This window comes from Uloborus diversus, chromosome 3 (assembly GCF_026930045.1).
Source record: "Uloborus diversus isolate 005 chromosome 3, Udiv.v.3.1, whole genome shotgun sequence".
NCBI lineage: Eukaryota > Metazoa > Arthropoda > Arachnida > Araneae > Uloboridae > Uloborus > Uloborus diversus.
The window spans coordinates 188,575,404-188,599,650 of NC_072733.1; the positions used below are offsets into that span (position 1 = coordinate 188,575,404).

Genomic DNA, 24,247 nt, shown 5'->3' on the forward strand with positions numbered 1-24,247 from the left:
AATCTCTAAGGGGAAAGTTTACACATTTTTACAATAACTTGAAAAGTTTTTGTCGTATAGTAATAAATAAGGTATCAAATTGTTCAGAATTAAAATATGCATAACATATATTTTTTCCAGAAAGTCGAAAATTTTGAAGGTTAAGGGTCCTTAGACCCCTTAAATTGGGGGGAAAAAACCGTTACTGTAGTTCATGTGAAGTCTAACAAAAATGGAAACAATGCCAGAGGGAGGGCATGGCCTGGCCACCCCACGAAAATTTCAAAAATATCAAATGTATACCAAATATTTGGGTTCATTTAGCATAATGGGCTCGTCTTGTTAGATGTGTTTACATTCCCCATGGGGGAAAGAAAAGGGATATGTGTTAGTCAATGTCCGATAAAAAGTTATACATTTAATTATTGCGCATTAAATTAAAGTTAGATTTAAGTTTTAACCTGGCATTATGCAGTGCTATGTAATTATTCTTCATTCCCTTTTTAATATGTGACGCTGCAAATCATTCCTCGTCCACTTGTTAATATTACCAAAGATCGTCTATAAACCACATTTTAAAAAAAACACTTGTAAAAGTTTCCAGGGGAGGATCCCCCAGATCTCATTTTCGACAACATCGTTCAAGATCGGCCTAAATTTTGTTTTAAGCACTTGAGTTACAAAATGTTTCTGGGGGAGAACTCCTCCCTCCCTAACATCATTGAAAGTCTTCACGAATTACGTTTCTGGAGCTTCAATTTCGAAAATTGTTGGTCCTATTAAAGTTACTCGTGAATCATGGATTGCCTACATTTGGAATTTAAAGAGTTCAATTTTGAATAAAATTTTATGAGTGGACCTCAGAATCTCTTCAACCCCTAACCTTACCACAGATAGTCTAGAATGCGTTTTTAAGTCTATAAATTGGTAAAATTTCCTAGGATGGGGGCCTTTTAATCTCTTCTCTCCTTAACATCACCAAAAATATTCTGGAACAGCCTTTTTGGTGCCACAATTTTGGAGGGAGTGCTCCAAACCTCTCCCCCTTACTATTACCAAAGATAATGAAAATGCATCTTTAAGCCTGAAAATTTGAAAAATTTTTTGGTGTGGGCCCTCGAATTTCTAATCCACGTATCATCACGAAAAGATAGTATTAAGCTGTTTTTGGCTCTACAATAGCAAAAAAATTCGCCGGAGAACCCCGAATCTCTTTCTTCTTAACATTATTGAAGGTAATGGTTGCGTTTTTAAGGTTTCAATTTCGAAAAATGGGCGGGGGGGGGGCGGGGAGGCACACTTAAGCCCTTAATATTACGAAAGACAGTTAAAATGCATTTCTAAGATTACAAATCAGAAAAATTTCCTTAGATGGGCCCTTAAATCTCTCCTCCCTCATACATCGTCAAAGATCGTTTAAAACTGCATTCTTACAGCTACTATTTCGAAAAATAGAGAGGGGAGGGCCACCGAACCTCTTCTCCCCTAACATTACCAAAGATCGACTAAAATGCGTTTTTAAGACTACAAATTCGAAAATTTTCCGGAGGAGAAAGACGCGGGCCCCATTTACTTCGTAGTTAATATTATATTTACGGTTGGTTCATATCGGCTTCCTTTTAAACCAGAAGTCCTATACAGTTGCCTCAGAACACAGTACTGATTACAGAATACCACTTTGAGGCGACGGCACTGCACACATTTGTTAAGAAAAGAGGAAATTCTTAGGAAGATTACAGCCTTTATGTTCAACTTGTGTCGCCTAGTGAAAATTCCTTAAAAAGTGCTCTAGTTAAGGTGGGCTATATTAATATTTGTAAAATTCGAAAATTTTCTAAAGCAACGTATCTTTCCAATTGGCCCCATCCGAGAATTCTGTCTGAATCCGCCCCTGTGCGGATTCGCTGGTAGGATAAATTTACTTTCTCTACCAATTTTTTGGCACTTTCAGCTTTAGTGAGTTGACTTTTGCCTCGAGCTCGGCTATTCCCTAATCCAGACTGATGAGTCCACACATGAACGAAACTGCAGTCTCTGGATGGGCTAACCGGGCTGTCGGTATGTTGCACGTAGTTCTGCCTTAGCCCTGCTAACTTACTGCTTAGTGTACATGTGTATTATTGTACAATATTCTGTATACTATATGCGGCCTTTATGTTTAAGTTGTTTTCATCTCCCCCCCCCCCTTTGGTATGAGTACAATAACTTTAATAGGAAATTTGAGCTATTTGACTTTCATATTTTGATGATTGCCTTTCTTTTACAGCCTGACACAAAAGACCTCATTTCGCCGATTCCGATTTTGTATGAATATGCTCTATCAGCTAGTGGGAACAGTTCGCGGATTTTCAACAAGCATTTTCCTGTTATAAATCCTTCTTCTCAGAGAAGTATCAAATCTTTTGTAAGTGAAACATATCTCATGATTACATATTTGAAAATACCAACAATAAATTAGTAGGACAGTTCTAATTATAGCCATCATTGTTATCATTGATATCATGGTAAGTGTTAAAAAGAGAAGTAAAGGAGAGAAGCTTCAAACGTTAGCTAGTGGGTGGGGGTAAAAGCTGGCATGGGCATTAAGTTTTTTATAAAATGAGAGTTTTTGTAGAAATTTAATAGGCATCTCACTTAAGGTAAAGTACACTAAAGTTGACAACTAATAAATAATTCCTGAAGAAAATGTCTTTAAATACATAAAACACATTTAAAGCATTAACAATTAACTAAAATAATTTAAAATGAGTTTTTCTTTCTTCAAAATAAATATTAAATTAAACATGCATTCTTTCAGTTCGCAAAGGCTTAAATAATTCTGTGGGTTAAAATAAGGGAGAAGAAAACAGGTTTGTGTACTGTGATAGTGATTAGTTACGTTTTAACCCACACATAAATGAGCTCGTCCAAGGTCAAGCATCAAGTTACCAGAACCACACCATACCCATACTAATTTTGCTCAGATTGTTACAGAAAAGTTTTCTACTTTAATTAAATCTACTAATGGGCGAAGGTGTTTGAGAACGAAATTATCTTTCATAATTAACAAGGATTGAAAAGCAGTGCAATGCTTTTTAACCCAGAAACCTCTTGTTACATCGTGCTTCGTTAAGTCACTCCTTCGGGTATATCGTGCTTTTAGTTGTCTAACGAAAAATTAGAAGTAAAAAAAAAAGTATGCATATATTACTTTAAATTGAAGACAATTAAAATAAAAATCTTGCATTTCCCAGTATCGAACAAAGCTGGGATCTTTTCCGTTGATCTAAAGTTGCTGAAAATAAACTTCTACATTGGATTCTTATATTTCACGATAACAGAAATATTTTATTCATTTATTTATTTTTAACTTAGAAAAACATTTCATGAGCCTTTATTTTTCTCTGTTTGTATTAACAAAGTTGTCTCATCATAAAAATTAGCGAAATTATGTCGAGGGAGACTTTTGCATGTACAATATTCTTACCTAAAATAATACTTGAAAAACAAAAGAGACTTCTAATTCAAACTTATTTGTTTTTTTTTTTTGAAACTTAAACTGTTAAATTAGGCACTAGGTTCACAATTTTTAATATTTTTAAAAGATTATTATTGCTCTGTTCCTAAAACAATAATCCAGTAATCTTACTTTACATTGAATGGTCTTGGTGTGGGCGTTTAACAACTTTTTAAATAAAACAATACACAGAGTGGTTATAAAATAACTTGAGGTGTTCAAAGACCTCTAGCAAGTGAAGAGACAAAACGTAGCCAAATTTCGTAAGCATAGATACACTATATGACTAAAAGTATTGGGACACTTTCAAAAATTCTCATTTTTAAGGATTTCTCGAGAAATAAAAGATCAATTGCTCTGTAATTTTTCTACATAGAAGTATACTCTAGATGTCATTTTCCAGTAACAGTTAAGTCTGCTATTCATTTGGGGGACCAGTATTAAATTGAGAAAACAAAAAAGGGTTTTTTGATCATTTTTCATTGTAAACAGCTGGGAATAAACTACAAATTTCAGAAATAAGTTAAAAATCTATCAAAAATTTATTTTAATATTTTCGTGAAAGTATCTCTTATACCCACGGAGATATAAGCATTTCTTTCAAAAGTGCTTTTTTTTTGAAGGTTTTTGGCTCATGTCACGCAGCGTTTTTCGCCAAACGTTACTAAACTTTTTGAATATTTGACAGCCTATTAGAGAAACATAATAATAAAATTTGAAGTTAAAATATCGAAAACATAATAAAATATGAACGTTTAAAGCAATTAATTTCTCACTGCGCATGCGCAAAAGATAGCAATTTATAACCTTCATAATCGGAAGCCCAGATATATTCTACAATACATTTCATTAAAAAAATTCCACCTTAATATCTTTAAAATCTAAAACGTTATCAGCGATTTAATGAGCAGAATTTCTATAATTCTTGGGTAGGCGTCGAATGGTAAGAGGTCGTTCGCAAACTGGCAACACTTTCCTGCTATCATTGCAGAGTGATTCATGATGTAAACAGATTATTTGCGAACGCTCCCTCACGATTCGTCGTCTAGCCAAGAATTATTAAATTTCGGCTCATTAGATCGCTGTTAACTTTTTAGATTTAACAGATATCAAGGTGGAATTTCTTTATGAGATGTAGGATATATCTGGGCTTCCGATTATGGAGGTTATAAATTGCTATCTTTTGCGCATGCACAGTGAAAAATCAATTGCCTTAAACGTTCATATTTCATTAAATTTTCAATATTTTAACTTCAAATTTTATTATTATGTTTTTCTAGTATACTGTCAAATATTCTGAAAGTTTGGTAACGTTTGACGGAAAACTCTGCGTGATATGAGCCGAAAACCTTCAAAAAAAATTTGCATTTGAAAGAAATGCTTATATCTCCGTGGGTGTAAGAGATACTTCCACGAAAATGTAAGAATAAGTTCTAGATAGGTTTTTAACTTATTTCTGAAATTTATAGCTCATTCCCAGCTATTTACAATGAAAAATGATCAAAAAGCTTTTTTTTTTGTTTCCTCAATTTGTTGTTAGTCCCCTAAATAAATAGCAGACTTTGCTGAGTTTTCAACTCAATTTTACTACTTTATTTGTAGTTTATACACGTTGTTGTCGTTTTACTCATTCATTAGTACAAAGTTTTCGACTGCTTTTTTACAATAGACTTAGTTTTTGTTGGAAGATGGTGACTGGACTATACCTTTCATGTGAAAAAATTACAGAGCAATTGGTCTTTTATTTCTCGAGAAATCCGTAAAAATTGGAATGTTTGAAAATGTCCCAATACTTTTGGTCATATAATGTATAGTTGGTCATGTTGTCATATATGTAGTGGTCATATGTTTGGTCATATATGTAGTAGAGTATGGGATTTTGATTTCTGAAATCAAAAAAAAAAAAAAAAAAATCCAAGGCTCGCCACCAGGGGAAATTTTGGCGTTGAAAGGGTGTATTACAATGCATATTGAAGGTATTAATGCCATTTGACATAATATGCATCAATTTTATTTAAAACAGAAGATTTTTATTTACAAATCAGATTCAATATGGTCCAACTGCATACGATACACATTTTCCTCGTATCCGAAATTATTTGTCCTTCCTGTAATGTTATTCGAGTTTTCAAAGTTGTAACATCGGAAGCATGTCTTTGATTCACAATTAGTTCAAGAAATCCCCATCGCCAAATGTCACAAGGAGCAAGATTGGGCGACCACGGTCAACGTCTATAGGCAGTGCAACGATAAATGACTGCTATTAAATAAATGTCGCCGCTACACACTCGGTACCTGAAGTTCCAATGTAGGGTGGTGCACCATTCTACATGAATATGGTAGAAGAAAGGTATCCTCGTTACCGTGCGATATTTCGTCGTGGCGATTTTTGGTATTCTTCTTCTTTTTTTTTTTTTTAAATTGAAATTCATAGTAGTTCTTTTGTAAGCAACAACCAATTTTAGTTAATAAGATTGATAGGTGCTTCACTATTTGCCATTTTATTCTTCAGTATTCATACACTGGTGGACAAAATTAAGAGATGGAAGGCATTTTTACGAATTTCTCGGAAAATATTACTACATAAAACCTGGATAGTTGGTTGTTATATAATAGCACTATGGCACTGGTGTCGCTGAGATTAATTTACGTATTCTTGTGGGCGTTGCTAAGGCAGCGTGAGGTATAAAAAGTCTGCATGCAGTCACTTCTCAGTTCATTCCACTCTACGACACAGTAACGATTTGTATGGTGTTTCTTGAAAAATCTTGTTGTTTTTATTGATTTTTGGGTGAAATGAGTGATTATCGTTAAGGCGAAGGTATGAAGTGGAAAATTGTGAGTAGACTTGAAGCAGGACAGTCCCAAGCTCAGGTTGCTAGGGAATTGGGTGAAAGTCCAAGCGTTGTTTCAATTTGTAGAGTCAGTTTAAAAACAGTGAGACAGTGTCCAGAAGACCAGGACAAGGTTGTCTGAGAACAACAACGCCCAATAAAGACCAGTATTTGTTACTTATAGCCAAGCATCAGAGGACGTCTACAGCAACACAACTGTCTAGGGACCATGCTGCTGCCACAGGAACATTAGTTTCAAGCAAGACAGTTGCCAGGAGGCTCGGTGAAAGAGGGTTGTATGCCAGGAAGCCCGCCATTTGCATCCTACTCACTCCCTTCCAGAAAAGAGAGCGTGTACAATGGTGCAGACAGCACCAACACTGGACACAGCTCCAATGGGCTAATGTTCTTTTCACAGATGAGTCCAGATTCTGATTACAAGCTGATTCTAGGCGAATATTTATATGGAGGGAACCTGGGATTCGATACCATCCCAGTAACATCATGGAAAGGGACCATTATGCTGTTGGATGATTGTTGCTTTGGGCAAGGATCAGGCAAGATGCCCGCACACCACTCCATGTGTTTAACACAGGTTCCGTGAATGCCCAGAGGTACAGGCAGGAGATCCTACAACCCTATGTGTGTCTTTTTAGGGGTGCTGTTGGCCCTGAATTCGTTTTTATGGATGACAATGCCGACCACGTAGGGCTGTCCTGTTGAGGAGTATCTCGAAAACGAAGATATTCGTCAAATGGATTGGACAGCCAAATCTCCTGACTTTAACCCCAATGAACATGCTTGGGATGCTCTTGGAAGGGCTATTGCGATACGCCAACCCTCACCCAGAAACATTTCGGAGTTAAAAACCGCTCTGGTGGATGAGTGGGGGGGGGGGATCTTCCACAAGGCACTCCTTAACTCTCTCATTAACAGCATGTATACTCGTTGTGCATGCTGCCTATCTATCAGAGGTGACCACACACCAAACTAGAGGCGGCCACTCTCCATACAAGACTCACTTTCATTGCTATCTTTCATCCTGAAGTTCAGTCCACATTTGACATTTGGCAATAACTCTTGCCAATGAATGGCACTTTAATTTTTGCTTTGCACACACTATTGTCTTATCATAAGTTATATCCATACCGAATTTCATTTATTTTTATCCAGTATTTCTCGAGATATTTGAGAAAATGCTTTCCATGTCTTAATTTTGTCCACCAGTGTAGATTACACTATTGCAGCGCCAAATTTCCACCTGGTGAGCACTTTTAGTACTATGCTTTTTAATTGCAGAAATCAAAATTTCATGGTCTGCTATGTACGTCTGTGAAATATGGCAATGGGTCCAATACTTCACTCGTTAGAAGGCTCTGACCACCTCAAGTTATTTATAGCCACCCTGTATTTCAAAGTCCTTGTTAAAACATGTTTTCTCAAAAGAATGTGTAAAACATTCGTATCACTGCCATGCTAAACGCAAAACTCTTATCTGCAGCTGAGTTCAAAATGAGAAATTGCCGTTTAAAGATGTGCGGCTCCATGTATTTGATTCAAATGGATTTTTTTTTTTTTTTTGAATTTTTTTTTAAATATTTCCCTTTGGCATATGACCATAAAACATTGTATTTAGGTGAAATGTGTGACAAAGAATCACCTGGTGACATTAACTCAATTTTGATAAAAAGTGCAGATACGACTTTTGTGCTTAGCATGGCAGATCAAAGTTTATCTGTAAATTTATAATAACTTTTGGGAACTATTTTTCCAAGACCAAAAGACGAAACAGATATTTTGATTATTATTATATAAATTGTGTGGCACTTCCAGCGTGTTGAAATATTTTCAAAAATTAATGTGTTGAAATATTTTCAAATAACTTTTGATTCAGCATATGAGTCTTTTATTCTTTCCCCCAGAAAATATTGTTTCACTGTTTGTGACAAAAACAAAGGTTCTGAATGTTGCCGCGATTGAGTAAAAATGGGATCGAGATCGCTCTTTGTGAAGTTTTGCCTTTTTCATGATTTTTATGCCGTATGAAATATGTTAACTGATTGTTATTCTCTTATTTATACGAAAGATAACTTTCCAAACTGGTTGCGGAAGTGATGAAACATGCCATACTGATTTAGTGGTGACTGCAGAGGTGGCTGAACGATTTAAGTGAGTGATTGTAAAATAATATACGTAAGATTTTTTTTTTTCAACCCTCATTCAATCCATTGAATAGTAATCATAATCCGCAAGCCGTTAAGCAACAAAAACCATAATCGATCAACTAGCAACGGTAATCGAAAAAAAGCACCAATTGGCTTTAACTTTCGGTTTTTGTTATTTGACGGTCCCAAAAAGTGATTATTACTATTGTTTGCTGGATGAGTCAAAATTAAGCTTGAATTATATTTTTTCTTTTCTTTTAAAATTGCTGAATTGGAAGATTTGTACTCTAATTTCAGAAATGATCCCTTAATAATTGGAAAAGACAACAAGCTTGAAGTGTCCATAAAAGTAATCAACAAAAAAGAGCCAGCATATTTATCTGAACTGTTCATATACTTCCCATCCGAGATGAATATAATTAATCAAGATTTCTGCTCTATTACTTCTGATCAACAGAAGCAGACAAATAACACTTGCTTGATTTGTGAGTTGGGAAATCCTTTCAAAAAAGGCAAAGAGGTGAGATACAAATAAGTAAATAAAAATTTAAATTCAGGATACTGAATTATTGGAGTAAACATTCCATTCTTCACATGCCTCATATCTTTTCTGGAAAATGATATTTTTTTCGTTTAATCCATCCTTCACATTGTTCATTTGACTAAACTGATTAAAACTTAGAGCAAATGATGGTAAAATCAACCCCCATTAGAGCGATTGGTGCCAAAAGCGAATCAGTACGTGTTTTCATGTAGGTACACTCAGTGACGTAGCGAAAAAATTTCCTGGAGGAAGAGGGGGGGAGGGTCATTCGAAATTTTTCGAAATCATTGGCCAAAAAGCTCAATTTCAGACCGTTGCATGTGTGCTCAAACATATAATTTTGTTGCTTTATGGGGGTTATGATCCTCCTTGACGACGCCACTGGGTACACTTGTATATCAAATTTTGTCTGAATCCTTGCATTACTTCGTGAGATAAAGCAGTCACAATTAACGAGAAAGAACGCTTAATTGCGCCATTCTTTTTGAACAGATTAGTGTCTTAAATGAATCAGCACCTACTTTATGTCAGATGTAGGGATGTGTCGTTCATGAACGAACGGATCAAAAGGAACGGATCCGTTCGTTCACTTGAGAAATGAACGACCGTTCTTTTGAACGGTGAGCAGTTTGAAACATTGTATTGATGCGATTGTGATCAAATAGTTTTTTTTTAATTGCATTCATCTTCAAATTTTCAACTCTCAATCAATCTCTAATTTCATTAGTTTGCAGTACAATATAATATTCATTCGAGCTTTTTTTACTTTCTGCTTTATTTATCATTTTTCTTTAATCGTTGCAGTTCATTTGCAATTTTCCAATGCATCCATTAGTAATGTTTTTTATAACTTGTACGGTCTACTAACAAAATATGTGGACATTCCACTTCCTGTCCCATGCACCTGCTGAAATCCTTCTCACGCTTTCTGTCGCCAAAATTATTTCTAATCATACCTTTTATCACTTTTCTGGCAATTTTTGCGATTTTTTCGTCTTCTGTAACATTCCTATCAACTACCATCTATATTGATTTGTCTTTATTTTTAACTTGCTTGGCGACTCTCAAGTCTCTTATTTTACTTTCAATATCCAGCGATTTTCAATAAGGATTATCACTGTCTAATTTTTTTCCCCAGTTAAAAAAAGTGTTGCGGTTTTTTTTTTCTCATCGGTATTGTTTAATAATTTTGAAGCTTCGTAATATTTAAGGTGTCTTTTTTGTCTTTTTTTTTTAAATTAAGTTAATAGCTATCTATACATTAGTTGTTACTTTTTCCGTTATACATGGTCTATTGGTAGTACGATATGTATATATACAGTGCTGTAGCTGGAAAAATTTAATTACTTAATTTTTTGACATGCTGAAATGGAACCTGCGATATTTGGAATGGAAAACATATCTTACCATTCGGAAACTGAGAAATATTTTACAAAATGAACTATAATTGCTTTAAAGTCAGAACAAACAACGTAAGTAGAAGCACAAATTGACTTTACTATTCAGCACAAAGGTATTTATTTATCTTATAATTGCTTTATATATCTAAACCTGAATAAAGTTTTCTGATTCATTTTTCATAGGCAAATTTTCTTTTAGATCATTTTAGTTTTTTTTTTTTCTTCAAAGAATATCACTGATCGAATGAAACATTTCGAATGTACGTGAGTACGTCGTGCAGAGAGATTACCTGCAACATTTTTAAATGAACGAAGTCGTTCAAATGAACGAGTTGAATGAACAGATCAAAAGAATGAACGATCCTCTAATGAACACATCATTAAAAAAAACGACATTGCCCACCTCTATTCAGATGTACCTCCATACTGAATTTTGTCTGAATCTTTGCATTATTTCTAGATACATAGCAGCTAAGCATAGGTAAGGAAGCGTTAGATTGCTCTACCTCTTCGAGGAATTTGTGCCGAAAAATTAGCCCTGATTCGCATGATGGTACATATGTGTACCAAATTACGTTAGATTTCATGCAGTAGTTTATGAGCTAGAGTGGCCAAAAAAAGTGGTCACACATATATAGGCACAGAGACATTTTCTAAAACTCGTAAAAATAGAACGTGTAAATCTGTCAAAATTCCGAAAATTTCCCGAATTCAATTGTTCTTCTAAGTATTAGATATAGAAGATATACTAATACATATTTTAGAACTACAATCCTTATTTAAAACCATCTTGAACTATTCCTGTCTTTGAAACAGTGTGGTGAAAAGGGTCAATTTTCCAGATTTTAAAGCGAATGATTTAAAATATAGGTTAAACAGCTTATTCATTCACTGGGAACAACATTGTTCAAATAAACATGCGTGTTTAGTCACTGGTTAGAAGATTTTTTTTCACTCAGCTACTCAACTGTTAATGTACAACATAAATAAAGGAATTTAAAAGAAACAGCAATTTGCTTTGATTTCCAGCACAACATAAAAATCCTAGTAGATAACATGTGTTCTCTCACTGGCTTTTCACAATTTTTCTAACCACTGAATGAACACCCCCGTGCTTAAAAATCTACACATTCTGCATTAGTTGAAACAATTAAAATCATATCTATTACATGCATACTTAATTTACCTTTTGTAGAATTAAAAAATAAATTTATAACTACAATTAATATTTATCAAAGTAGCAGCATACACAAAACCAGCCTTATTATTTTAGAAAAGAAAAAAAAAGGATGCACAGTCATAAGCAGATTTTTTTTTCAGGAAAAAATACGTGATTAATGTAACCAATCAGGTATCAGATAGCTTAGAATTTCAATTCAGAAAGATATTGCAGCCAATATATCTAAAAAAAAAAAAAATCATCCGTAACCTAACTTAAAAAAAAAAACATTACGAATTGTTAATTCACTGATCTGTCCACCTTACATTATAAATTTCTTTCCAGTAATAGTCTGAGACCAAAAGAAATTAACACATTCATCGAAATGAAATTGAAAGAAATTTCTTCTATTTCATGATGCAAACTTTTTCCGAGGTTTTTTTTCCGCACTCTGTAAGTTTTAATTAGTACATCGCTTTATTTTATTCATTTGTGCATTTATTTATTGATGCATGCATTCTTATGTATATATAATAAGCTTTTTATTAGATAGATATTCAAATAAAACTTGATGTAAGTCAAATTCCAACTAAACAAGAAAAAGTGTACATATACTTTGAAACAAAAACTACCAGCATTGAAATGACTCCTGGTGATAATAGTTTGACCATTCCCATTCTTTTCAAAGCTGTTTCTGATGTTAGCATTGAAGGGTAAGTGCTTATGGTTGAAATACTTATTCCTCAATAAGTAATATTCTGATGTACGATGATTAATGAATGTTTCCATTTTAATGATCGTTTTTAATGAATATTTTAGCAATCCAAATCCAGAACAGGTCGCTTACGACGGGAAAAGAAAGGAAGAAAAATCAATTTCTTTAAGTCACACATATTACGTAAGTATATGAAAATAAAAGAGTATAATTTCTCGCAGAAACCATGATGATGATTTTTCTCAGTGATTATTTTCCTTCTCTACTTATATAAAAGTAATATTTGCATTTTTTCATATGATGTCAAAGCAAATCTACTGAATGTATAACTGTAAATTTCGTTCACAGATAGTTTGAAAGGCTGAACTTTCTATCTAGATGCTCAGTTTTTTTTTTTTTTTTTCTTTTTTTAATACTTAAAGTTTATTTATTTCTTTGTTTTGTTTTAACCGTGTTTTCATAATTATTACGCGTTTACGACCTTATTAACTATCTTAATAGCGTAATAATAATCTATCGGCGTTTGTCAATGGTCAGTTGACATTTCCTGTTAAGAATACAGCCGCCCATCAACGCACCAAGTGGTGTTGGGCGTTGTTTAAATTGTTTTGAGGTTGTGACCAAAGAGAATGAAAGGAAGGGATGAGTGAACCTTTATTTTTATAAGTTTTTGCTAAATTAAAAAACTGGTAGACAACTGCTCAGGGCGGCGCTTTTGCGATCTAAGTGGACAAAAGTCGTTCTTGACGGAGTTTGTAATTATACTGTTATAATGAGTTTCTTCTTTTTTTCTCCTAATAAGTTCGTAACAAAGAGTAAATATAATTTTTTTCAAATTTATTTTCATCATTTTTATTTAAAAAAAAAATGTGATTGGAAAATGTTAGGTTTTTGGAGAATTACCCAGAACTGTTCAAAACAATTTAAAGTAGGAACTATTTGTATATTTATGATGTATGATTGTTATTAAATCAAAATATTTCAGAAACTAAGAATGTTATGGATAAAAATTGAAAAACATTTATTTGAAGTTTTTTTTTTTTTTAAACGTTATTTAAAGTTATTAACGGAAAAGTTTCATTCAAAGATATTAACGAAAAAATGAATCTTACTCACCTTCTTTGATGCCTTTAATAAAAAATGTAATGTAAATATCATAAAATTAATTTAAAACAATGCCAATGTGCCCTTAACACGAAAGAAATAAGAACCTACTAAATTAAACTTGTTTCGCTCATAGAGAAATGCGATCTGCCACTTTTTCAAACATGATTTCAATCCTTTGTTTTTATGATATCGGATTAAAAGCTCAAATTCCATTTCACTAAGGTCACTATGAAAATAAAACAAGTTGGGAAAAAAAGTCGCATTTTCCACTTTTGTCCATAGGCTGCCACACTGTGAACTGGTCCGATGTCCTCATAAATTAATTACATAAAAGAGCCTGTATTGATATTTGGTTTTATTTCTACTTAAATTGCAAACAGCTTCATACCCTTAACACTAAAATAACACCGAAACACGAGTATGAAAGTTTCATTCTATGTTTGTGCCTTGCATCTTTGCATTAAAGCTCAGTTTTTAAGCAAACGCCTCCGTTCGATCTCATTGATATTGGGCATCCTGACGCTACAGGTTGCCTAATGCTCACTCACAATGTCTGGAGCATGCACATTTCAGAGCACATGACATCTGTGTGGCTGAGATCAACCGTGGTCTTTTCTCAAAATTTGACCTTTTTTTAATCTACTTTATTGTTCAAACGACTTTGTTCATGCAAGCAGTTTATTCGTGCTGTGTTAGGTGTGGAATCAAGGACCAAGCCCATTTAATGTTGCTGACATTAAGCTGTACGTGCCGTCGTCGTTTCGGGGAAAAGATGGCTTTGTGAATTTCCTTTCTGGCTTTAGTGTAAAGGTAACATATTATTTTATGTCTTGCTGCATTATGTATTTATTATTGTTCATTGTGCTTCATTAATGCATCGAAAATTGTTCAAGAAACGAAAAGAAAATAAGCATTCAATACTAAATTAAAATTTATTAAAGTTCTAATGCATAATTTCAGCGAGCAAACAATTAAAAGGTACTTGATTACATTAGTTACCCGTGTGATGACAAGTGACATCAAAGACTATCTCCGCTTAAATATTTTCATCTTCGTCAGTAGCTGGATGGCATGGACACTCCTCTCTTGAGCCATTTGAGAACGCTGTCAAATGTCTCTTTCTAAACATTAATTTTGTAACTAATCATAATAAAAGCACTATAATGCGTTTTTAACAAAAAATTGAATTTCACAAAATGATTTGCCCTCAGGGCTGCGCACGGGGGAGAGGTGTGTGAGAAGATACCCTTTGGGTTGGGTCACCGAGTATGAAGGGGGTCCCTGATTTGATAAGAAAAATCAGCATATCAACTTTTATTTTTTTAATTTTTACAGTTCAAATGTAAACTTAATCAAAGAGGTAAAGAAACTTCCATTTTCAAGTTGAAATATTAGTAAGTATAAGAAATGTATGTTCCAAATTAAAAATAGCTGACTGGAGCTAATTGGGGCCCAAAGAGAGTTACGCCAAAAAAGTGCGTCTTGTCAGCGTTTGAGGTCTTCTCATAACACAAGCAAATGCACGACTACGACCAATCGTGCTTTAAACAGAGGTTTTTCGTTTAAGCTTCAGCTTTAGCAGTAACACATTTCTACTAGGTTAAGTAAAGTTTTTGCGTATTTTCACCTACAAAAGAAACGCACAACAATCACACAATACTAAAGATTTATTCTTCGAAGTAAATTCCATTATGAAGTATGGTTTTGTGCCATCTGTCTGCCAAAAGTTCAATTCCATTCGGGCGACTTCGATGCAAAGAACACGCAACACCCCGTCTCGACATCATTCACATTAACGAACTGCCGTCCAGACAGAAAGAGAGCCAAGGACCGTAAAAGATGATAATCCGAGGGAGCAAGGTCTGGGCTGTATACTGGATGGGGCAGGACTTCGATACCTTGCAGGTTTTTAAGTTTTTTCTTGGTCATTATGGCTCTGTGTGCTGGAGCGTTGTCATGTTGCAGGAGTGCACGTTGTCTGCTGATTAGTGCTGGATATCGAGCCTTCTGAACGTCGTACACTCTTTGCGGTTGTTGACTATGGAGGTCAGCGTCCACAGCACAGTGCCATGTGGCACAAACTCGAACTTCCACCACACGCACAGCATGACCTTCTGCTCAAAGCAACCCCGTTTGACAACGGGTTTTGGGGACTGGCCGGGATGTTGCCACTGTTTTCCCATGTCTAGATTTCGGAAAAAGATCCATTTTTCATCTCCAGTAACGATTCTGGGCCAAAATTGAAGATCTTGGAGGTTGGAAAGCAGTTCTTTGCTGACGACCACTCACCGTTGCTGCTGGGAGAAAGTCAATTCATGAGGAACTTCTCGACAGCGCCTATTCACGAGCTCCAGTTGGTGGAGGAGTCCATTGATGGTACTTTGTGAAGGACCAAGTTCTGCCGATAATGCTCGGGTGCTAGAACTCGGCTGTTGTTGGATAGCTTCCAGCAAAACTTCGTTATCGACAACAGTTGGCCGTCCAGATCTTGGTTTCTCTTCAAAAGTCGTATCACCTTCCTTGAAACGCCTAAATCGATTTTGAGCAGTACGCTTATTCACAGAACCTAAACCCTTAATATCATTAATTTCTTTTGCCGCTGCCCTTGCTTACCTTTTTTCCAGAGGAAACGCAAAATAACACGAATTGCTAGCTTATCATCCGCCATTTTAAGAGACTGCAATGTCTACACAGGTAGGAGAAATCACAGCAACTGATAAGGATTATCAAGGTCAAACTCCGCTCTACCATTTTAGATCAGCTGTGCAAGAACTGTAATTTGCATATGTTAAATTCAGGCCTGCCAATCCAAAACAGGGAAAATACGAAAAAGCTTTTGACTCAACCTGGTGCGGTAGGGAAAAAAATTCAAGTTCAAGCTAATGCTTGGTTCAACAGTTGCGAGAGACTCGCGAGAGGATGAACGATACTTTCTCAAGATTTCATAATTTCATTATATGAGTCTCTTCATAACTTTAATATTGCATAGGCTAATTAAATTTTTGCCCAGGTGCCCCCAGGATGCTAAAAACTCTCTCTCTTTTGCAAAAATCTAGATTTGCAAAATTTTACGGTTGCCTATGGTCTCGCAAACACGCCTAACGATTTGTCTAACAAACTCCAGTCACCACTCCTTTGGTTCTGATATTTTTAAGTTTCTGTCAACATCGAAAATTCATAAACGCTAATTAGTTTTTGTGCTGTAATTTCCAATGTTTTTAAAATTATATTCTCAGTGTTACATATATTTACTTTCACTTCGATACTGTTGCTAAGTTACAGCAGATTGACAACCATTTTTTTTCTCAGGCGGACTTTGGAAGATCTGTAACAGTTCCAGCATATTGTAACATCACTTATCTCCAAAGCAAGCTTGCAAGCAGAAATACGTCTACAGCAAATGATGTACCAAAAAGTTACGACTCCAAGGAGAGTACTACTGAAACATATAACCCTGCTAAGTCAATGAATATGGGAGATGACACTGTATCGTCTCATTTAGACAAGAAAACAGCAGTCACTAAGAGAAAAGACATCGTTGTTGTAAGTTTTGCAAATTGTGATTTTTTTTAGTGAAATCCGACAAAAATATAAGACAAATTGCAGTAAATTCATATCGGACAATCGTTTCAAATATGCACTACAAGAAACTCCAATAACTAAACTCAAAATTCACTTTCAAATAAAATGTCAGGAAACTCCTCTGAAACTGAAAATGCACTCTTTCACAAAATCAAATAAGGTAACGGCACCAGTAACAGACACACTTAAGGACATCGCTCTCAGGTTAACTCAATTTTCTGAGCCTTTTAATGTATTTAGACTTTTAAAACTTTTTCTCATGTAACTACATCTCATCTAACGTTTGGCTGCTTCTGGATCCCCTGAATTAGTTATTTATATTTTCATTAGCTCAATTTCGTAAAAAGGTCCGAACCCCAGTAACAGACATCGACAATTTTGAACATCAAGCCAGTAACAGATTGGATGAGGAAATGATGAGTAATGGACATAATTCTTCTTTTCTCTTCAAAATGTGCAAAATTTCTTTATTTTTAGATCTAAAACTTTATTAAATTTAAATGAATATGAAACACCGGCAAACCTCGTGGTGGCTGTTCATAACCTTCCACCCCTGCCATGTAAATACCAACTGGCTTATAAAATTCACTTTGATAACACTAGATGGTTTCACACCGTAGTCATGGGTCGCAGCAACATCGGTTTTACCCGCCTAAAATTCTTACTGTTTACATCCCAACTTACGACTGTCTGTTAATGGACCATTGTCTGTTACTGGTGCCGTTACCCTATCTGTACTAAAAAGGAAATGAGCTTTTTTCAGGAAACTAAATCATTACTTATAAGGTATAAACACAATAGGTAAAGTTAACTTCTAACGAAACAAATAAATTAGTTTAGAAGAACATTTTACTCCTAAAATTGAGGAGATGGTGAATGTGTGCACTTGGTACTAATACTCTCGAGATTGCAGTTTGATGAATCAAATCAAAAGTAAACAAAATACCGGATTTTTTTTCCTTTCGCAAGAGAAAGAAATGAGAAGAATATTAGTGAGATTTCTAAGAACAGGTTTTATATGTTACTCGACAAGAAACGGTAGATTCTATGAAACAGGATTATACTTTACACATACCCTTCTCCCCCTCCCATTTTTTTCAATAAAAGTAATGTTTTCTACAAAGTTATGAATAAAAGCTGTTTAAAGAAAAAAGAAACAGAAATTAACTCTCAGTATGAGCACCAAACTGTTCGTTTGAAGCACTTGTAAGTATTTGAGGATTTTTTTCGGTTTTAAATAAAAATTAAAAATGCTCAGGGAAACAATTTTACGTGTATCGTCTTTCCTGCATAATTTGTTAAATGCAAAGTTAATACACTAGGGACGATAAAATATTAAGGCAACATATAAATTAGTTTATGAGTAAAGAGCACAATATATGTAAAATTCACTTTGCATTGTATTGATATCTGCATTGAACAGGGTACTGATCTTTTGAGAACTTGTTAATATATCTTTCGAATCACACACACACACACACACAAACGTAAAGTTAACTGAAACTATTTTTTTTTCTCTTTTTCTTTCGACGGAAAAAAGTAGAGAGGAATAATAAAGGTTTCAAACGCAACATATAAAATCTTTTATTTTACAGAAACAATATAGTATGCTAAAAATATATAAGATTTGGAGTTCAAAACTGCACTTTTTCAATGTAAGACCGTAGAACATAAATAATAATGCTTTATCGAAAAATGATCATTATTATTAATTGGTTTCCAGCTAGACGAGCACTTTCCTTTACAATTTTTTTTAAGCTCTCCATTATACTTCGGTCTTCAAAGCCCATGGTATTGGAATAGGTGATTCTTTTACATGCATTTTTAATCAATGCTGTCAGGAGAGTAAGTCAGAAACATATTTACTAAATTTTTCATGAAGCTCTAGAACTGAAACATTTATTATCTGAAGTTTTTAAAAATTCCTTCCTCATAATCCAGTTTGCCAGCTGTACAGCAGACGTCGGATTTTCATATATTCTTCTGTCGTCCTACACAAAATGCGAGAATATTGAAAAATTCTGAAAATTTCTCAGTTTCAAAAATTGTTCTCACACTGCTTTTTTAGCATTTTAACTGGCTTTTTTCCCCTTAAAGTGCCTGTTATATATAAATGTCTCTTTTTCATCATAAAATTCACTTTTTTACTTTCTTAATATCAGTGAAATAAGTTTCAAACAATAGTGCTGTTATCTCTGTTGAACTATATGAACTAAAGACAATCAAATCACTAATTTTACGCGTTTTTTATGAACGATTATGGCTAAAACATTTCCACTGGATTAGACTCATAATTTAAAACTTGATTGATTTCATTATGGACAAATGTGGTTTGAAGTTTTGTAGTATTCGTAATGATCCAACGATCTTCTGTTTTATATTAATTGTCAAGAAATTCACTTACACTCTATAACAAAAAAAATCGACGCACCAAGAAGCAATCATCCGATTGCTTTGAAATTTTGTATGCATGAGTGTTTTGACCAAATATGCAAATGATTAAAATTTGGCGTCCAATGAATGAATAGTTTGACCTCCAGCGCATCGAAACTGCGCATTCAGCAGATGTATCTAAAGAGCAGTTCTTCAACAGTTGTTAAAACTTTCGGTTTGATTGCGATTCAGATTACCTTTCAACAACTTAAAAATATCTTGTCGCATGGTTCGTGCTCATTACGAGCAACTGTCACAGTTTAAAAGAGGTCTTATCATTGGATTGAAAGAGGCCGATTGTTCTAATCGGAGAATCGTTTGTCATTTGAGTCGAAGCGATGCGGCGATTCGAAGATGCTGGCAAGAGTGGGTGGAAAATGGCTGAGTTCAGCGTCAGGATGGTGGCGGTTGACCTAGAGTCACAACAGATCGTGATGACAGAGTGATTGTCCGATCAGCTGTCACAGCGCTTTCTTTATCTCTATGAAGCATCACACATTCAACCCAAACCCCAGTGTCCATCATGACCATTTACAGACGGTTGGGACAGCGAAATCTACGCTCGCGCCGACCGTTACTCCACCTGCCACTGACGCCTACACACTGCCGAGCCATATTACAGTGGTGCATGGCTCGATCAGGTTGAAATAATGCCGACTGGGGATGTATAGTCTTTAGCAACAAATCCCGCTTCCAACTGTGTCCTGCGATCATCGAAGACGCGTTTGTTGACGCCCAGGGCAGAGAGGGATCCTGGTTTTAATTTTGCACGCCGCACTGGTCCTCAACAAGGCATTATGGTCTGGGGTGCCATTTCCTTTGATAGCTGGACCCCTTTGGTCGTAATTAGAGGTACACTTACTGCACAGCGGTACGTCGACGACATCTTTAAGACCTGTTTTGCTGCCGTTCCTTTTTGCAGTACCCTAGGTTGGTTTTCAGCGGGACAATGCCAGATAACATACGGCACGTGTTGCTATGATCTGTCTGCAAGCTTGTCAAACACTTCCGTGGCCTGCCAGATAGCCAGAACTCTCTCCGATCGAGCATGTTTGGGATATGATGCGATGGCGATTGCATCTGACAAGGAATGTTGATAACCTCGTTCGACAATTGAGCAAATTTGGCAGGAAATACCGCAGGACACCCTCCGGGAGCTTTATCGATCTTTGCCACGCCTTGATTCAGCTTGTATGCTGGCTAGAGGCAAGTCAACACCTTATTGAACTTGTTTGTGTAACTCCGACACAAAATATTCAATTGTTCTAAGAATTTAATCATTTACTATTCTGTGCATTGTCTTTCTATCCACCAATTTTCGTCTCAATCGGACCACTCCTTCTTGGTGCGTCGATTTTTTTGTTATAGAATGTATAACAGTTCTATTAATCATACAGATTTTGGTAATTCTTTTGGAGTTAGAAATTAAATCTTTTTTTTTTTTTTTTTCAGTTTTTAATCTGTTTACATTTATTACTTTTTCTGATACTATATATTTAGTTAAAGTACTTCTTGATTTAAGGCAAACTCTCCTCTTTTAGTAGGAATATAAATCAATCAACAAACATTATCATTACTTAAAATAATTTTAAATTCCCTTTGATTGCTTTTCAGTTATGCTCCATAATAAATGAAGGAAGCTTCCATGCTGCCAAATATCTCAGAGTAAACGTGTTAAACTTCAAGAAAAAAAAATTAATAGTTCAAGTCAAGATTTTTTTTTTTTTTTTTTAGAACGCCCTTATTAAAATGATAATCAAAAGTAATTTTTATTTTGGTTTAAATTTGCGTTTAGTTTCTAAATCCTTTTTGTCGTGGAAGTTTAAAAATGCGTTTCAATATGCAGATGATATAGGGGAAAAGGGGGCACATCTGACCATTGTATGTTTTACTAGGATAACGTCAAGCAAAAAACTCAAAAAATTCTCAATTAATAGCCCTACTATTTGATCAAACTTTCAGATGCTGTGGTGACAGCTCCTTTGTTTTAGCAGATGCTGATGTACTTTTATCCCTGTCTTCTTCGTGTAAAAACATATTTTAAACTAACTAATAAGCAAAATTTAATTATTGCAAACCATTATAAGAACATTCATGTAAATTTATGGCAATAAATAAATTTTGTAATTCAACTAAGAATTCCTTATTTTTGAAAAAATATTTCTAAGGTAGATTCCAGGGCACTTGTGAACGCAACATGTAGGGGCACATGTGAACAACTCCTATATCCTCTCCGAAAATATAAACATTAGTGTAGGCTTATTCTAAGTGTTAAAAGAGATGTAGAGATTTATAATTATTGTTTTGCTGCAATCAGTTTGTAAATTTATTGTTAATTATTGTTACATAATTAGTAATTATTTATTTTATTTTTCATTTTTTTAAATTCGTTAATTACTAAATAGTTGGTTAAAAATTTAGTGGTATACAATATTCCACGGAAAATAAAGAAATAATATTTTCCTTTAAATAAAAACCGAAGTTTATAAAAAAATTTAAATTCATCATCATATTCTGTATGAAGCTTAAACGTACTATATAACAAGAATATACTTTACATAATGAAATATTCTTTGTATTGTTTAGTAGTCTAATAAGAGTAGTCTTTTTTCTTGTCGATCTATTGATTAGAACATGCTATGAAACTTTAAAACTTGCAGTGATTTGTTCTGTAATTCAGAAGAAAATATTTTCTTAATAACAGCTATTGTGCAATTCAAACTGACAGTATAATTTACAAGCCCTAGACTGTAATTAGTATATACGTATATGCTTCATTATAACGAATTTTTTTGTTGAAATATGATGCTCGTCCTGCAGTTTTCAATCGTGTTCACATGTGTCCCAAGCTTGTTCACATCTGCCCCCCTATAGGGGCACATGTGAACAATTGAAGACCTTTTTCAAAAATTCCATAAAGTATACAAATATTATTTTTTAAAATCCTGAAAAAAATCCATGCTACAAAGAAAAGACTATTCAATCATGGGGACCCTTTTTCTGTGAGAAATTGAAAATATTTTCTAAGAAATTAAGAAATGAAAAAAAAAAAAAAATGCTCACGTGTGTCCCATTTTCCCCTATATACATTGATGTGTCACACCGCAGTTAATTTGTAGACATTAGTGCAATAAATTTAGATTGGAGTGACATAAATTACATTTCGCTTTTACAAAAATGAAAATAAATAAAATTCTTGAAATTCTGTGAAACCACTGCTTGTTTCTGCATGCGCTGATTTTGTTTTAAGCACTGATTGTTTCATTAGAATTGCAAAACTTCTGTTTGTGAAGAGATTCACTGCTATGCCTCTCCATTTTTGGACGCCAAAAAAGTTGCAAGAATCACCGCTTCTTTTGTAATTGACGGATCCATATTTGATAAATTTTTGGTAAGTATAAATTTTTCCCTACACGTAAAAAGTAATAAAACTTGTAAAGCAAATGCAATGGATTTTTACTCATACTCATACTTCATTTAGTGTTTATATTTCTGAAATCAATAATAAATTAGTTGGTCACTTACTTATCAATAAAGAAGCGATAATATACTCCTGTTTGTGAAAATTGCAACACCATGAAGGAAGCATCATAGTTGAATGAAATTTAATACACAGTTGAGTGGTAATGGTACAAATAAATGATTACATTTTCAAACCAAACAAACAATAAAAAGAGATAGAAATTAGTATTTTGTGCGGCCACCACGCGCCACAATAAGCTGCTACACGACTCGGCATGGAGTAAAACAAAGTTTGAATATCTGCATGAAGAAGAGTATTACATATTGTCTGTATGCGCTACCAAAGTTCGTCTGTCGAAGCAACAGGACGAAGATCACAAGCGAGACGCCGCCCAACGAAATCCCACACAGGTTCAATCGGTGACATATCCGGGAAATATGCTGGCCAAGGAAGAAGCTGTACCTACTGCGAATCAAAGTAGGATTTGACAGTCCTGGCGACATGTGGACGGGCATTATCCAGCTGGAATACAGCCCCTGGCAATCCTTGCAGGAAAGGAATAGCATAGGGCTGTAAAACTTCGTTTATGTATCGGGTACAGTTCAAATTGCCCACAATTCGTAGCAATTGTGATCGTCCATGATATGCTATGGCACCCCAGACCCCAACTCCAGATGTTCGTCTACTGTGGCGTTCGATAATGCACTCCGGAATGTGCTGTTCACCGGCATAGTGCCTGACACGAATTCGGCCATCATGGTGCCACAAATTGAAGCGGGATTCGTCAGAAAAGACGACCTGCTGCCAATCAACACGCCAGCTCCTATGCACATTGGCCTATTGTAGCCGCAGGTGGCGATGGTTTAGCGTGAGAGGAATCCTGTATAAAGGAATCCTTGCGCGCAGCCCACGCTGCAGCAGATGTCTCCGAATTGATGAAGCACACAATGAAACACCTGTAGATGTTGACCACTGTGCTGCCAATTGTCTAGAAGAAGCTGTGCGGTCCTTCAGCGCCATACGCATTAGGTGTCTGTCATCGCGAGCTGACGTCACATTTCGGGGTCCACTCCCGGATTTCCGAGCTATCCGACCCTCGTCCGTCCACTGCTTCCAAACACGCATGATTGTGCTGTTGTTACACTGCACACGAGCAGCTACTGCACGATAAGACAATCCATCTTTACGAAGGCCGACGATTCTGCCCCGCTCAAACTCCGAAATTTGCTCAAATTTCGCTTTCTTTCGTCGAAGAGGCATAGTAAAAATTCAGTTAACGTTTACTCTAGCATATAACCACCGATAATCATACACGCCTCGCTACAGCCGTTTATTTATATTCGGCTCGATCCGCCGTTCAGAGGACGCTG

The 24,247-nt window shown here is 35.1% G+C and overlaps 1 protein-coding gene across 1 annotated transcript in view; it reads left to right on the forward strand.

Moving 5' to 3' along the window:
* Window positions 1-24,247, forward strand: part of LOC129219094 (integrin alpha-IIb-like) — an 85,832-nt gene that overhangs the window by 56,181 nt on the left and 5,404 nt on the right. Inside the window, exons 8-15 of the mRNA XM_054853413.1 lie at window positions 2,246-2,383; window positions 8,396-8,478; window positions 8,772-8,994; window positions 12,127-12,290; window positions 12,397-12,475; window positions 14,096-14,209; window positions 16,709-16,942; window positions 22,683-22,805. Coding sequence (XP_054709388.1) covers window positions 2,246-2,383; window positions 8,396-8,478; window positions 8,772-8,994; window positions 12,127-12,290; window positions 12,397-12,475; window positions 14,096-14,209; window positions 16,709-16,942; window positions 22,683-22,805 — 1,158 coding nt within the window. The remainder of the gene's footprint in view (window positions 1-2,245; window positions 2,384-8,395; window positions 8,479-8,771; window positions 8,995-12,126; window positions 12,291-12,396; window positions 12,476-14,095; window positions 14,210-16,708; window positions 16,943-22,682; window positions 22,806-24,247) is intronic.